This window comes from Chiloscyllium plagiosum, unplaced genomic scaffold (assembly GCF_037043375.1).
Source record: "Chiloscyllium plagiosum isolate Xiang-an unplaced genomic scaffold, Cpla_swu_hap1 HiC_scaffold_36, whole genome shotgun sequence".
NCBI classification, from domain to species: domain Eukaryota; kingdom Metazoa; phylum Chordata; class Chondrichthyes; order Orectolobiformes; family Hemiscylliidae; genus Chiloscyllium; species Chiloscyllium plagiosum.
In genome coordinates, this window is record NW_028270174.1 from 5,005,291 (window position 1) to 5,022,056 (window position 16,766).

The following is a 16,766-nucleotide window of genomic DNA, read 5'->3' on the forward strand; positions in this document are numbered from 1 at the left end:
AGTAAACACTGATCCAAAATACGTGTTCAGTATCTCCCCCCCCCCCCCCTCCAATCTCCTGTGGCTCCACACAAAGGCTGCCTTGCTCAGTTTAAGGTCAGAGGGGAAAGAATAAAAGGGGCAACTTGTTTACATAGGGTGATATGCATTTGGAATGAGCTGCCAGTGGAAGTGGTTGAGGTGAGTACATTAACAACATTTAAAAGGCATTTGGACAAATACATGGATAGGAAAGGGTTAGAAGGATATGGACCAAGTGCAGGGAAATGGGGTTAGCACAAATGGACATTTTAGACAACACGGACCAATTTGGGCCAAAGGGCCTGTCTCCATGGTGTAGGACTCTATGACTCCATAAAATTAAAAGACCAATAGGACATTTTTTTAAAATAAAAATTAAGAACTAAGTAATTAAGATAGAGATGCCGGCCCAGGCGATGTGTTGTACCTGTTTGATGTGGGAGCTGGTGGACCCACTGGGCTTCACAGTGAGAGGCTGAATAAAGAAACAGAACCAAAAAAGTGGTTAACTCCAGGTTACTACCTGAACCCAAGATAATTGGCACAGGGTCTCCAAGTTTAAAGAGGTGAATGCATAGCTCAAGGATTTGTGTGGGTGAAACTTGCTCAAATTTATGGGATATTGGCACTAGGACTGGGGAAGGAGGGAACTATTTCAATGGGACAGACTCCACCTGAATCAAGCTGGGTTCAGAGTCCTGTCTAATTGTGTAACATGGGCTGTGAGCAGTGCCGTTAGGGAGGGCCAAGGGATCTTAATGAACAAAGAATTGGAATGGGATAGATGAACTGAGTGCAAATTATAGAGTTTTAAACTAGTGAAAGGAGTAAGATTCAGGAGAGTTTCCAGAACAAATAATAGACCGAAAACATGGATAAGTTTGGGAATCTAACTTCAGGCACAGCAGATAATGGGAGCAGGCAACACAACACTGAGGGTGTTGTACATAGCTGTTCACATTTTACAAAAAAAGATAAGTGAGCTTGTAGCGGAGATTGAAATTGGTGGGTATGATGTAGTGGATGTCACAGGGACATGGCTGCAAAGGAGCAGGGCCGGGAACTAAATATCCAAGGATACACGTCCTATCAAAAGGAGTGGCAGAAGGGGCAGGGTTGCCTTGTTCGTAAAACCTGAAATGAAATTGATAACAAGAAGAGATTAGAGGTCGGTAGGCGTAAAATCTGTGTGGGTAGGATTGAGAAATTGCAAATGAAAAATGATCCTGATTGGAGTTATGTCCAGCCCCCTAGCAGTAGTCAGGATGTGAGGCAGAAAGTACATCAGGAGATAGAAAAGGCATGAACATAAGACACCATTATAGTAATCATGGGGGACTTCAATATCCAGGTGGACTTGGGAAAACCAGGGTGGTCGCAGTAGCAGTTGTTTTTTAGAGCAGCTTGTGGTAGACCCCACTAAGGAACAGGCAATTCTGGATTTGGTGAGGCAGACTTGATTTGGGAGCTTAAGGTGAAGGAACCCTTGGGGCAGTTTGAGAGGGAGAAGCTCGAATCAGAACTAATGGTATTATAATTGAATAAAGGGAACTACAAAAGACATGAGGGAGAAGCTGGCCAAAGTTGATTGGAAGGGGAGCTTAATAGAGAAGACGGTAGAGCAGCGATGGCAGGAGGTTTTGGGGTAATTTGAAAGGCACAGCAGAAGTTCATCCCTAGAAAGAAGAAACATATTGAGGGGAGAGAGAGGCAACCGTGGCTGACAAGGGAACTCAGGGACAGCAAGAAAAGCAAAAAAAATTAAGATACAATGTTGTGGAGATTAGTGGGAAGCTAGAGGATTGGGAAGCCTTTACTAACCAGCAGAGGTCAACTGATAAAACCAGGAGGGGGCAAGATGAAATGTGAGAGTAAGCCAACTGGTCTATTAAAAGAAGATGGCGAGGGTTTTTATACATACCTAAAATGTAAGAGATTGGCAACATTGGATATGGGACCACTGGGAAATGAGGCTAAAGAAGTAGTAATAGGGATAAAAGAAATGGCAGTGGAACTGAATACATATTTTGCGTCAGTTTTTCACAGTGGAGGACACCAATAGCATGGCAGAATTAGGGGGCCAAGGTGAGTCCAGTGGCCATCACTAATGAGAAAGTACTGGGGAAGCTGAAAGGTCTGAAGATGGAATAATCACCCAGAATAGATTGACTGCACCCCAGAGTTCTGAAGGAGATAACTGAGAAGGGTGTAGAGGCATTAGTGGTGATCTTTGAGGAATCACTGGAATCAGGAGTCCCAGAGGGCTAGAAAATGGATAATGTAACACCTCATTTAAGAAGGGAGGGAGGCAGATAATAGGTAACTATAGGCCTGTTATCCTGTCCTTGATTGGCGGTAAGATTGTAAAGTCTCTTTTGCATGATGAGATTGAGGAGTACTTGGAAGTGCATGGTGAAATAGGGCTGCATCAGCAAGGCTTCATCAAGGGGAGGGTCATACCAGATACATCTGTTAACATTCTTTGTGGAGAAGTTAGATAAAGGAGAGCCAGTGGATATTATCTAGTTGCATTTTTGAATAAGATAAGCGCCCATGATGTTAGGGGCAAGGTACTGGCATGGATAGAAGATTGGCTGACTGGCAGAAAGCAGATTATGGGATTAAAGAGGTTTATTTTTTAGGACAGCAGCTGGTGACTAGTGGAGTTCCATAAGGGTCAGTGTTGGAACCATAACTATTCACCTTATACAGTAACAATTCCTGATGAAGAGCTTATGCCCGAAATGTTGATTCTCCTGCACTTGGATGCTGCCTGCCCTGCTGTGCTTTTCCAGCACCACACTCTCGACTTTTATAGTAAAAATCTGGATGAATGAACTGAGGGTATTGTTGCTATGTTTGGTAGGAAGAATAGAGGCATGGACTATTCGCTAAGTGGAAAAAGGCTTCAGAAATCTGAAGCACATGGAGAAAATGTTTCTCCTAGCAGGAGAGACTAGGACCTGAGGGTACAGCATCAGAGTGAAGGGACGACTCTTTTGAACTGAGATGAAGAGGAATTTCTTTAGCCAGAGGGTGGGGAATCTTAGAACTCATTGACACAAAGGGCAATGGAGGCCAAGTCAATTATTGCATTTAAGACGGAGTTAGATAGGTTTTTGATTGATAAGGGGGTCAAAGGTGAAGGGGAAAAGGCAGGAGAATGGGGTTGAGAAACATATCAGCCATGATCAAATGGTGGAGCAGACACAATGGGGTCAACTGCCCTAATTTGCCCCCATATTTTATGGCCTGATTGAATAAGCTGTTCTTAAGAGACCATAATTGTTCATGTCAACGGATCCCAGTACATTGTCATTTGCTTGCTGTCTTGGAGTCCAGTTTTACAGCTTTTTCTCTCACTTCACTATAAATTTAAACAGTGACATTAAATTACAAATACAAAAATAATCCTGAATGTCCATTCCATTCTGTGTATAGTATTGAGCAGGAGTAGTTGAGCAGTACTCTTGGGAAATTCAGTGCCTGCATTCTTTCTTTGTTTCCCGATTGGCTGCAGCTTCACAGCCTGCTGGGGTTCGACTGTGGTTACTTCAGAGGGCTGTGCTAGGAGAGCTCTAACATCTCTCGGCTCTGAAGGCTCAGCTGGTCTCAGCAGCTTCTTGGTCTGGACAGCGCCTGCCTAGCCTGGTTTGTTGTGACACTGAAGAGGTTACTGGTTTGAAAGGGGTGCAAGCATGTTATTGTCCTGATTGAAGACAGTAGGCACCTTTCCCTGGAGCCACAGTCACTCTCCTGATACTGTGTGCCTCACACTCCCATGGCACCACATGTGAAGAAGGGTGCAGGAGAGATCTATTCTGTGCTACAGACTGTCAACACTGGCTCTCAAAGCCAAGATTGCAGTTTCTGAGCTTCCTTGGTGCAGGGTGAGCTTGTATTTCTGAATTGTGATTTTTTTTGTGCCTATTTTGTGCTTTTTTTAATTCTACATGCTCCTTTAGTCACGCCACTTTCTTGACTTTCTCTTTTATGGTCTCTGTCCATAATATACTTCATCTTTTATTTGTTCCATTTGACTTATGTAGCTGTTAAATTATGATCCTTTAATTGCTGATATATAAACTCTCTTCCAACTTTTTTTTTTACTTTATTCAAAATGCTGCCATTTCATGAAATATTTTTTTACAGTGTTTTTTTGTATTCTTACTGTAAAATACACGTGACAGTCAAATCAAATGATATTGCCAGCTTGGATTAGTGTGATACCTTTAACACAGTGAAGCATTCCAAAATGCTTCACGGGAGAGATGTTTATCAAAGTTTGATAACAGTCACATGGAGATATTGGGACCAAAGTTAACAATGAAAATTGAGGATGGTCAAGGCCAGACCTGAAAGAAATCTCTGCAGGTAATGGCTGGAGGAAGCTACAGAGGTGGAACAGAGTGAACCTGGGAATGGAACAACAAATTACCATGACTTGCAAAACCATTGTCATAGAGCCAATGTTATGGAATGGAATTTGGTATATGTGGAATGCAGATAGCAGAGTTTTAGATGAGCTTGTTTGTTTATGCGTGCATCAGAATTTTTATGCCTGATTATTCAGCATAATTCTATTGGGAGTTAATAATTAAATATAACTTGAACTTTTCCCCTTAAATGGTGAGATGCTAATAAATAATAAATGCACACAGGTGTATTCACTAAAATTGTGCTGTACTTTCATTTTTTAAAGTCTCCGTTCTGATATATTTTCAATTAATTGCTTTCCCTCTGTATTCTATGTTCTACCTTGGGATTGTTCTCCTTCTAGTAAAGAAAGCTGAGAAGTGATCTGATTGAACTGTTGAAAATCATGAGAAGTCTGGACAGAGTGATAGGGAGAAAATGTTCCCATTCGTGAAAGAATTGAGAATAAGATGGGACCGATTTAAAGGAATTAGTAATAAAAGAGGCAAAAGTGATATGAGAAACATCAAAACTAATAGCAGGAGTAGGTCATTTGGCCCTTCGATCATGCTCCATTGTTCAATTTGATCATGGCTGATCCTCCATCTCTCTGCCATGTTCCTGTTTTCTGCCCATATGCTTTGATGACTTTAAAATCTAAAGTTTGAGCTGTCTCTTTATTCAGTGACTTGGCCTCCACCACCGTCTGTAGTAGAGAATTCCAACGGGTTCACTACGCTTTGAGTAAAGAAATTTCAGTCCAAAATGGTCCGCCCTGTATCCTGAGATTGTGTCCCTGGTTCGAGACTCTCCAACCAGGGAAACATCCTCCCTGCATCTAGTCTGTCCAGCCTTGTTCTAACTTCATATGTTCAATCAGATCCCCTCATATCCTTCTAAACTCTAGTGACTGTCAGCCCAGTCAAACCAATCTCTCCTCTGGACAGTCCTGCCATTCCTGCTTAGTGAACCTCCACTGCACTTTCTCTGTGGCAAATGTAATCTATCTTAGGTAGGGAGACCACAACTTCACACAATTCTCCAGGAATGGCCTCACCAAAGCCCTGTATGACTGCAGTAAAACATCTCTACTTCCAGACTCTCATCCTCTTGCAAAGATGTTGAGGTGTCAGTGTTGGACTGGGTGTGGACAAAGTTTTTAAAAAATCACATAACCCCAGGTTACAGGCCAACAGGTTTACTTGAAAGTACAAGCTTTCGGAGTGCTGCTCCTTTGTCAGCTAACTAGCAGGGCAGGATCATGGGGTACAGAATTTATAGTAAAAGATCAAAGTGTCATACAACTGATGCGATGTATTGAACAAACCTAGATTGCTGTCAAGTCTTTAATGACTTAGAACGGAGATGCAGATTTTGATTGATTAACATGTAAATCCCAAAACTTCTTTCAAGTCACAGTCCCAAGATAACTTAAGATAGGCAGTCAGTCCATATGACATTTTATCAATTCCACTTTGGAAAATCGCAATAGAACTAGTCTGACTCAAGATTGAGATACAGACTCTAACCTCACACCTTTAATGCATTATCTGAACTGAGATGTCACCTTATTTTTATGCTGATAAAACCTTAAGTTATCTCGGGACTGTGACTTGAAAGAAGCTCTGGGATTTACATGTTAATCAACCAAAACCTGCATCCCCGTTTTAAGTGATTAAAGACTTAACAGCAATCTAGGTTTGTTCAATACATTGCATCAGTTGTATGACACTTTGATCTTTTACTATAAATTCTGTGCCCCATGATCCTGCCCCACTAGCTACGTGACGAAGGAGCAGCGCTCTGAAAGCTTGTACTTTTAGGTAAACCTGTTGGACTATAACCTGGTGTCGTGTGATTTTTAACTTTAACCTCTTGCAATGACGACCGATACACCATTCACCTTCTGAATTGCTTGCTTTACCTGCCTGTCTACTTTCTTTGACTGTACAAGGACACACCTTATTCTTCTGTACATCCACATTTCTTGACATGTTGCCATTTAAATAATATTCTTCCTTATTGTTTTTCACATTCAGGTGTAGAACTTCCTTTTTAGCCACTTTGTTCTACATCTTTTGTACGTTTGTCATTTTCATGCAACTTGTCCAAAGGCATCACATCTCATTACTCCAAATTCTGTTTTCACATCCAATACGGCATTTGTGAAGAAAGCTGGGATGCTCACCTCATGGTAAAAGTGTTTGTTAACCATGAACAAAAGTCCTGCAAATGAAAACAAAATAAATGTCCATTTATCAGAACACATACGGATCACTAGGAGTGTGAGGGTAGAAGGAACAAGGCAAAGGGTCCTGTCTGATGCAGCAGTCACTAAATGTACTCCATCCCTAACTCCTTATGTGCAGTGATGACTTGGTGAACAGGCTGCACCTAAGACCAAATATTTGCCTGCCAGCTTTCCCTTGTCCAAGCCATGACTGCATGATCGAGTTGAAGCTGACATCTCTGAGGAGGAATTAAAACCAAGACCTATCTTATTTCCCCAAATGGATGGAACAGAATCATCCAACGCTCGATTTTGAAGAGAAACTGGGGAACATTCCCCAATCTCCATTTATCCTCCAGCCAATACCACAAAAATTGATCATGTGGTTATTACCACATAGTTGTTTGTGGAAGCTCTCTGTGCATAAATTGGCTGCGCAATCTTCTGTATTGCAATAAGGACTCCATGGGACCACTGGGGCAGAAGTATTGAGCCTGTTCTACCATCTCTGTTTTAAATGGCCTCCCCCTCATCCTATAAGAACAGAAGATCTAGGAATGGAAATATGCCATTCAGCCCATTGAATCTGCATCCCCGTTCAATGGGATCATAGCTGATCTGATAACTCTGATTTTCCCTGTATCTCTTGATTCCCTTACTGATTAAAAATCTATCTAAGCCTTCAATACCCATACTACCCCCAGCTGAACAGCCCTTTAAAATAAAGGTTTCCAGAGATTCACTACCCTCCTAAAAGAAGAAATTCCTTCTCTCTCTATCACAGATGGGTAGCCCTTATTCTGAGATTATATTGTGTGGTCCGAGACTCTCCCACAAGAGTAAACCACCTCCACACATCTACCTGCCAAGTCCCCTAAGAATTTTGTATGTTTGAATAAATTAGCCTCCTGTAGTTACAAATGCAAATGAATACAGACCTCACCTACGCAATCTCTCCTTATGGGACAGTCCCTCCGTACCTAGTATCAGTCTCATGAACCTTTTCTGAGCTGCCTCCAATGCTGGGAAATCTTTCCTTAGATAAGGTGTCCAGAATTATTCACTATGTGGTCTGACCAGTGCTTTGTATAGCTTTAGCAAAAACTCTTGACTTTTATTTGCCATTCATTTGAAATATTGGTCAAAATTCCTTTCCTTTTACCCACTGAGCCTAGGTGTTAGCTTCTTCTGCTTCATGCAGAGAGTTTCTAATCTGTAGCTTCCTGTTGTTTTCCTCCATTTTAAATATTATTTGCCTCCCCCAGTCTTCCTCCTAAAATGCCTAACCTGACAATTTCTCACATAATATTTCATTTGCCAAATTGTTGCCCACTCACTTAATCTGTTTAATATTCCTCTGCAGGCTCTTGGTATCATCTTCACCACTTGCTTTCCTTCCTAAATTTGTGTCATCTGTAAATATGGCTATAGTATATTCATTTTCCTCATCAAAGTCATTAATATATATTGTAAATAATTGTGGCCCAGGCGCTAATGACTGTGGAACTCCATGAGTTACAGGTGGTTATCCTGAAAATCACTCCCTTATCCCAACTCTGTTTTCTATTAGTTAGTCAACTGCTGTAGAAAAAAAAGTCTTAATGTAGTGAGTGGTTAAGGTCTGGAATGCACATCTGACAGTTAGATTGAGGTACATTCATATGAGGAATTCAAAAGGGATTTGGATAGTTAATTGAAAAAGAATGATCAGGTTTCTGTGGCAAGGCAGACCAATGGCACTGGGAACAATGCTCATCTGTAGGCTGGTGCAGACTCAGATGGCCAAATGGCTTCCTGTGCTGCACCAATTCTGTGTTTATTGTGTTGCGTCATACATCTGTGTGTGTGTGTGTTCTGTTGTATAACTTTCACAAGTACAAGTCATAAACTACATGATTTATTTATGACATATTATTTGGCGGTTGTTTTTCTGAAAGAAAATCTTTACTAACATTCACAATATTTACATGACCTTTGTTTCCTTTGTGTTTTTCTCACAGTGGTGTCATGGGACCTGGAATGAACGCTATCCTAGGTCCTACAGGGAGTGGAAAGTCTTCGTGAGTATCTCAGTAATACAGAATTGGATTGTGTCTCCCACAGTGAAACAGCCTAACTGGACTCGCTGGTTATATTTACTCAGCCACCTGTCCATCTTCCTTCCCACCTACCCGCTGTACCCTCCTCTCCGACCTATCACCATCACCCCTCCCACCCCACCATCTCCATCTACCTATCACATTCCCAGCTACCATCCCCCCCTTATTCCTTATGAAGAGCTTATGCTCAAAACATCGACTCCTGTTCCTCAGATGCTACCTGACCAGCTGTGCTTTTCCAGCACCACACTTTTCGACTCTGATCTCCAGCATCTGCAGTTCTCACTTTCTCACTGGTCAAACCAGTGATTTTGCTTCACAAAAGCTTTGTCCTACCCTTCTTCATTTCAACCTTACTGCAGATCCTTCTAATTCTTTCCCCCCATTTGCTTCTCCTTTAAGGGTATCAATGTTCTTCTCCTCTATGTGTTAATGTGGCAGTCATATTCACTCTAAAATAGTGACAATTTTAACTCCTCCCAAAATAAAGCTGTCCAAGCTGGTCATCAGTGAAACTTTCAAAACTGGAATTGAGAGGATTTTATTAGCTAAGAAATATTACGGTTTCTGGAACCAAGGGAAATGAATGGAATTAAGATACAAGAGAGTCATGGTCTAATTAGGAGAAAGTGAGGACTGCAGATGCTGGAGATCAGAGCTTAAAAATGTGTTGCTGGAAAAGCTCAGCAGGTCAGGCAGCATCAAAGGAACAGGAGAATCGACGTTTCGGGCTTATGCCCGAAACGTCGATTCTCGTGTTCCTTTGATGCTGCCTGACCTGCTGCGCTTTTCCAGCAACACATTTTTAAGTCATGGTCTAATTACATGGCTTGAGAGGCAGAATGACTGCCTCCTGTTCTTATGTTCCACTTTCTCACCAACATCAAAGTTGGACTGAAATGTCTGTTTCCGTGCTGTACATCTCTATGACTCTGTTTAGCACAAAGTTTAGAGAGTTGGTAGAGTGGTAGAGGTGGTTACCATTACACGTGCGAAACTGGAGCTACTTTTTTGGATGATTTCATCAAGGGACAGAAGTAGATGAGAAACAAGAGGGAGCTGCAGAGAGAGGTCCTTGGGGATACCAGAGCTACCAGTGCATTAATGGTCTAGCATTGGGAGGTTATATTAATGAGATTTTGAATTGTTGAACTATCCTTTTGAAATGTGTTTTTTTTTAATAGGTAGAGGGATAGTAGAACTATGATGTCTGTATTCGATTTGTAGAGAATTGATAGAGACTGCTGAGTTCATTGTGTTTTCTCTAACTCTCAGAAAGAACCATCAATTTGTTATGATCTTTACTTAGAGTCATAGAGCATGGAAACTCTTCCACGCCGACCACATATCCCAAACCAATCTAGTCCCACCTGCCAGCACCCGGCACATATCCCTCCAAACCCTTCCTATTCTATACCCGTCCAGATGCCTTTTAAATGTTGTAATTGTACCAGCCTCCACCACTTCCTCTAGCAGCTCAATTCACACACGCACCTCCCTCTGCGTGAAAAGGTTGCCCCTTAGGTCTATTTTATATCTTTCCCCTCACCCTAAGCCTATGCCCTCAGTTCTGGACTCCCCATCCCAGGGAAAAGACCTTGTCTATTTATCCTATCCATGCTTTTATAAACTTCTATAAGTTCATCCCTCAGCCTCTAACGCTCCAGGGAAAACAGCCCCAGCCTATTTAACCTCTCCCTATAGCTCAAATCCTCCAACCCTGGCAACATCCTTGTAAATCTTTTCTGAACTCTTTCAAGTTTCACAACATCTTTCCAATAGGAAGGAGACTAGAATTGCACGCAATGTTCCAAAAGTGACCTAACCAATGTCTGTACAGCTGCAACATGACCTCCAAACTCCTGTACTCAATACTCTGACCAATAAAGAAATACCAAACGCCTTCTTCACTATCCTATCTACCTGCGACTCCACTTTCAAGGAGCTATGAACCTGCAGTCCACGGTCTCTTTGTTCGGCAACACTCCCCAGGACCTTACCATTAAGTGTATAAGTCCTGATAAGATTTGCTTTTCCAAAATGCAGCACCTCCCCTATTATCTAACTTAAACTCCATCTGCCACTCCTCAGCCCATTGGCCCATCTGATCAAAATGTAATCTGAGGTAACCTTCTTCACTGTCCACTACACCTCAAATATTGGTGCCATCTGCAAACTTACTAACTATACCTCTTAAGCTCACATCCAAATCAGTTATATAAATGATGAAACTTGGGCCTGTTGTTCATTAATAAGGTAGAATGAGATTGTGGAGGAAGAAGATTGACACTAATATGTGGTTGAATAGATTGAGTATACTGACAGGAGGTGATATGTCCAATTTCTGCCATTGGTAAATTACAATGGAAATCCATTATAACTACATGAATAATAAAATTCCTGTCTTCTATTCTTAGCTCGTGAAGATTTAAATAAAGACTTAGCTGTCTTGGAATCCATGAAATCCTACTGTTGTAAGCAATTTGGACTATATTGAACCAATTTTTAATAGTTTTTCGCTGTATTTTCACAGTTGCTACTTGGGTTCAGTGACAAGAATCACTTTTTCAGTTATTAGTTAGGACAGATTTTGTTTTTAAAATTATCCAGATTTAAAACTGAACATAATCTGGTTTTATGGATTTGAAGTGACTATCATATGGATTTGCATCTCTTCAAGAGTCCCTGAAACTGAGCTTCCAACCCCATAATCAATCCATCACAATGTGTGCTTCCATCTTCATTGTTACCTCAGCCCATTTAATGCAGAAACGTTTATTCACATTGTTGTCAACTCCAGAATCCACTGTTCCAATGCTCTGTTGGGTGACCTTCCTCCCTCTATAAACATCAGCTCACGCACCGTTCTGCTGCCTCTTTCCTATAGTACGTCAGTTTTACCTTTCTCAGCTGACGTTAGTTATATGAGCCTTGTCTTAGTTTGTAGCATCTGTTCTGAGTCAGAAGTTTGTGGGCTCTAGTTCCATTCCAAATACTTGAGCACAAATCCAGACTGAAAGCACCAGTGCAATACTGAACAAATGCTGCATCTTTGCAAATGAGATGTGAAACTATGACTTTGTCTATTATCTCAGTTGAACATAGGATCTCATTGGCATTGTTTGAAAGATAGCAAAGAAATCAATCAATATTTATCTCAGACAAAATATACTACCTGATCATTAACATGTTGCTGCATATTGGAGATTAGCTGGAGTATTTCCCACAGTTGACTTCAAAAGTATGTAATTGGCTGTGAATCACTTTGGGATATCCTGAGGTCATGAAAACTGTGAATGTAGAGAAACTTGTGTTTTAATTAGTGAAGGCTTGTATCTCTATGAGGCTGTGTTAACTTAATATTATTCGAATTACACAGCTCTTTCTTGACACTTTTCCTGCTAGGTTGATGCTCTGTAACTAAAAACCTGAGAAAAATAGTTTTAAGAGCTGACATCCCAGTTGACTTCAGGCCGATCCACATCCAACAACCTGCTTTGAAAACTGCTTACATTTTGACAGCTTTGACAATTCCACCACAGCAGCTGAGACCTCTCGTAACATTCTGAAGGAAGGAAACGTTCTAAACACATATCATTTTAGACAAGAAGTCAATATTCCCTCTCTGCTAACATTAATTGATTCTTTAAAAAATTAATTCCAGGAGCCAGATCCAGATTTGCATCTATGCAATATACTAATCAGTTCTTCCTTCGGCCCTATCCTGCCTTGAGTAACAAGTATGATAGAAACCAGTCAGTTATATTATTGTAAGTATGTTGTTTACAAACATGGATGACAACAGTACCTCAGCCTACTTTTATTACTTCTCTGATACCAAATAGCTATCATTAACACCATAAGAGAACAGATAATACCTAATCAGTAATGACTCTGAATATTGCTTCCTAGGTTACTAGATATTTTGGCTGCAAGGAAAGATCCTTCTGGCTTGAAAGGAAAAGTGCTCATTGATGGTGCTCCACAGCCCTCTAACTTCAAGTGTATCTCTGGATATGTTGTACAGGTGGGAATCCTTTTGCTGCATTTTCTAAGACACATTTTTCAAAACTGAGATACGTTGGAGAATTCTGCACAACATACTGATTTTCTGATGTTCCCCACGTGTGCAGCCTTGATGCTTGTCGTTTGGCACAAATTAAGAAATCGGAGATTTGACTATAAGTAACCCCAGCTTCTGGCTGCCTGCAGGACACGGTCATTGAAGACCCCAGTTAGTCACTCCTGCAACCCTTTCTGATGGCCAAGTGATCCAGAAGATAGACCAGTACTATTTTGCTCTTGCCAGCTGTTGGAAGCCAACAATGTTGGCTGTGTTGTGTTACCTCACTCAGGGAGTTTTCATTATTGTGGTAAAATGCACTTTTACATGCGTGTTACTTGAGCCATTAAAAAAAAGGTAGACGTTCTAAGTTCCATTCCATCACATGGATGACTGGGAATCTTCCACTCTTCTGTATGTTGGAAGGGTTTACATGTTGATACTCAACATGCTTGGTCATGTTATGACACACTTCTCTTGGCCATCAAGTCCTCGGGTAGGATTCAAACTTCTGGCTCTGAGCAAGATATATTCTGTATTGTACCACTAAACCACCTAAACACAATTCACCAAATTGGTTGGTGATTGGCATATCTAGGGTTATTTAAAGGGCTGTTTATATTGTGCACAAATGCATTGCCTATTAAATAGAATAAAGTTTCCTTCATTATAATTGAACAGGCTATGGGGATACAGGGAAGACCTCTACTGGTTTAAGGGATGTGTAACTTGGCCAGAATTTTAACTCCTAATCAGCTATCCTGAATTTCTGTATATGGTATGGAGAGGATGTGAACAGGCTGGGTTGTGAGGCCTTCCTTTTCTTATTCAGTGCACGTTGATCATTCTGTCTTGGTCAGTAAGAAGCCTCTTCTGATTCTTATCCCCTTCTCTCAAGATTCAACAAATCAAAATAGCGGGAATGTCGCACTGTGATGTTCAGTCTATGGTATATATTTTAGTACACCTTTGAAAACACAAGCTTATTTCAGATAATACAGTGTGTAGCACTCCGACTTCTGAGTCAGTAGATTGCGTGTGTTCCCCTGCTACTCAGACATACTTGTGTATTTGGAACTGATGCTCCCAGTGCAGTACTGATGGATGCTGAATAGCAACAAAGGTTTGAACTATTAAGCTATAGATCCTGGTTGATCTGTGACCTAATTCCATAGACCTTCGTTTATCCCTGCATCTTGTAATACTATGATTAACAAGATTATCCATCTCTGATTTACAAATGACTTATTGTCCCCACATTGATGGTGGGGAAGAAGAGAAGTTCCAAATTGCTATAATCCTTTATGTGATATGTATTTCCTGATTTTATGCTTGATGCCTGGCTTTAGGCTATGTCCCTCACTCTTAATTTTCCAAACCAGAGGAGATAGTTTATCTGTATCCATCCTACTTGTTTACCTTGCTATCTTGATAACTAAGAGCAAATCATCCCTTAACCTGCTCAGTTCCAAGGCATTCCCCTTGTATAAACTTTCTCTTGTGATAACTTTTGGTGTTCATGTATTATTCTGCTAAATGGCACTGAACACCCTCTGTGGACGATATAAACTTTTTAAGGTGTGGTTCCCAAAACTGAACACTGTCATATAACTTCTCCTATGGCATCCTCTAAATATGGAGCACAAGCTTCCATTCCCCTTTTGATTATTTCAATAACATTTTAATGATCAGTGTACATTAACCCTTTTTTCAATCGACCTCCACTGTTTCTAGTTTTTGACTATTTAGCATTTTCTCTGATCTATCTTTCTATGATTCAAAGTGTGCAGTCTGACGTACTATCTTTCAATTTAGACATTAAGCTAAAGTGCCCATCTACCTCCTCAGGTGGGCATGAAAAATTCCATGGCAGTATTGAAAAAACAGCAAGAGTATTCATGCTGCTGTTTAATTTATTATTCCTCAAACAACATCACTTAAAACATATTATCTGGTCATTATCATTTGTTTTGTGGGATTTCACTGTACACAAAATTTGAACAGCTTATGAAGTGATTTGTGCTACCCTGAGGTTGTGAAAGATGTTATCAAAATGCAAATTATTTTTCTTTATTTCTTCTTTCTCAGAACTATGGAACAACAGGAGGCCATTTGGCCCAATGACTGCTTTGATGTCTATTTGAAACTTCAGTTTCTTATTTCCTTGATCTAGTAATGATTTCTTGGCTATGATTGGTCAGTTTACTGTGTGTTTTTTTATCTTTTTGTTTTACAGGATGACGTGGTAATGGGAACACTGACAGTGAGGGAGAATCTCCAGTTTTCCGCTGCATTGCGTTTACCAAAGAATATCCGCAACAAGGAAAAGAATAATAGGATTGTCCAAGTTATTAAAGAGCTTGGACTGAGCAAAGTGGCAGACTCCAAGGTACCTGAACATTTTTATCCAATACTTTGTTAGAAACTGAAATACCTTGTCCTAACGTTCCTGCGAAAGTCTTACTGATAAACCTTAAAGGTACACTTTGATAGGCAGTTTTTGACAGTAAAATGCATTAATTTCAAGTCTGCAATTCCATAGCACCAGCTGGAACTCAATAGCTGATGAGCTTGGCTAAATGTTAAACGAACAGAACACTAGAAAGCCTCTTTTATGGATATGTCTCACCTTCATACCTGCATTTTTGTGGTTATCTAATGATGGGATATGGTCCAGCCAGCTACAGCATCAAGAATACCTTTCTGCAAACCCCCCTCCCCCCAACATACCACCATCTAAAGGGTCCACCATTGTTAGTTTAGGAACTCAGTCCTTTATCATGTATAGGCTGGAGCGCTGGGTCCTCAGTACACCCAGCATCAAACCTTTCTTCACAGTGACCAGGAGCCTATTACTACTTCAGGTAAAAGTCTGACATGTTGTAGATAATTTGTTTCCATCTTTCTAATGGAACAAGCATTAGGCCAATGGGTTAAATAGCCTTCCACTGTGTTCTGCATTTTTACGATAATTGGACATGATGTAGCATCGTGGAGACACTTGCCCTACAAGTGTCTCCACGATGTCTCCTAGATTGATGACATTGTGAAGGCAGCTGATCACCACCTTCTCCAGGGCATTTAGAGAGTGGCAATAAATGCTGGAAAAACTCAGCAGGTCAGCTGGCATGTGTGGAGAGACACAGAGTCAATGACCTTTCAATCTGTTGTCTTGTTAGCCATATCCTGTGAATGAATATTAAAGTTATTTAAAGAAAATCATCACACTGAATTTCTCTATTCTAACTTCTTGGTTTGAATTTTGCTTTGATTCGATGTAGATTTATCGTGCAGTGTATATAAAAAATACAATGAAGTGTTTTTTAATGTGTTACATGCAAGGTGTTGCCACACTCTGGTGCCACCTTGAAATACTAAATATAATAAAAGATTTTACTACAATAGAGTTCATCTTTCACTCCTCATCTTGTTCTTCCTTTGCTGCCCCTCCAGTTGATGCTTGATATCAGCTGGAGTCTCTGTAATGGTCTCTGGGGTCTCAGTTACAGGCCTCTGCCACCACCACACCCACAAGCGCTATGTGCGAGTTAGAGCCATGGACCTGAGGATGTGGGGTTCCGTACCTCCTGTTCCCCATCCCAATGCACCTCCAGTTGCTGTCCACCAATCAAGTGGATTACTTCATATATATCCATGTCTACTGCATCCTCCATGCATACGTCTGCTCAACTTATCTAAATTGTTGTTAGGCCTCTTTACATCCTTCTTCCACTCCCACCTACTTTTGTGTCATGAGCAAATTTGAAAGTATTCCCTACCTAAATTGTCAATTTATGTTCTCATACCTGGGGCCCAAGCTTTAATCCTTATGGTTCCCACTTATCACTGTTTCCTATCTGCTAATTCTCAGTCCATTGCAAGCATGTTACTACCAATTGGATGTGCTTTGATTTTGCACAATAACCTCTAGTGTGAG

At 40.8% G+C, this 16,766-nt stretch overlaps 1 protein-coding gene across 2 annotated transcripts in view; it reads left to right on the top strand.

Annotated features, from left to right (window-relative positions):
- Positions 1-16,766, top strand: part of abcg2a (ATP-binding cassette, sub-family G (WHITE), member 2a) — an 85,072-nt gene that overhangs the window by 13,617 nt on the left and 54,689 nt on the right. For both annotated transcript variants that reach the window (XM_087979899.1, XM_043674466.2), the window contains exons 3-5: positions 8,668-8,727; positions 12,679-12,793; positions 15,066-15,218. In XM_087979899.1, the coding sequence (XP_087836025.1) occupies positions 8,668-8,727; positions 12,679-12,793; positions 15,066-15,218 (328 nt within the window). The remainder of the gene's footprint in view (positions 1-8,667; positions 8,728-12,678; positions 12,794-15,065; positions 15,219-16,766) is intronic.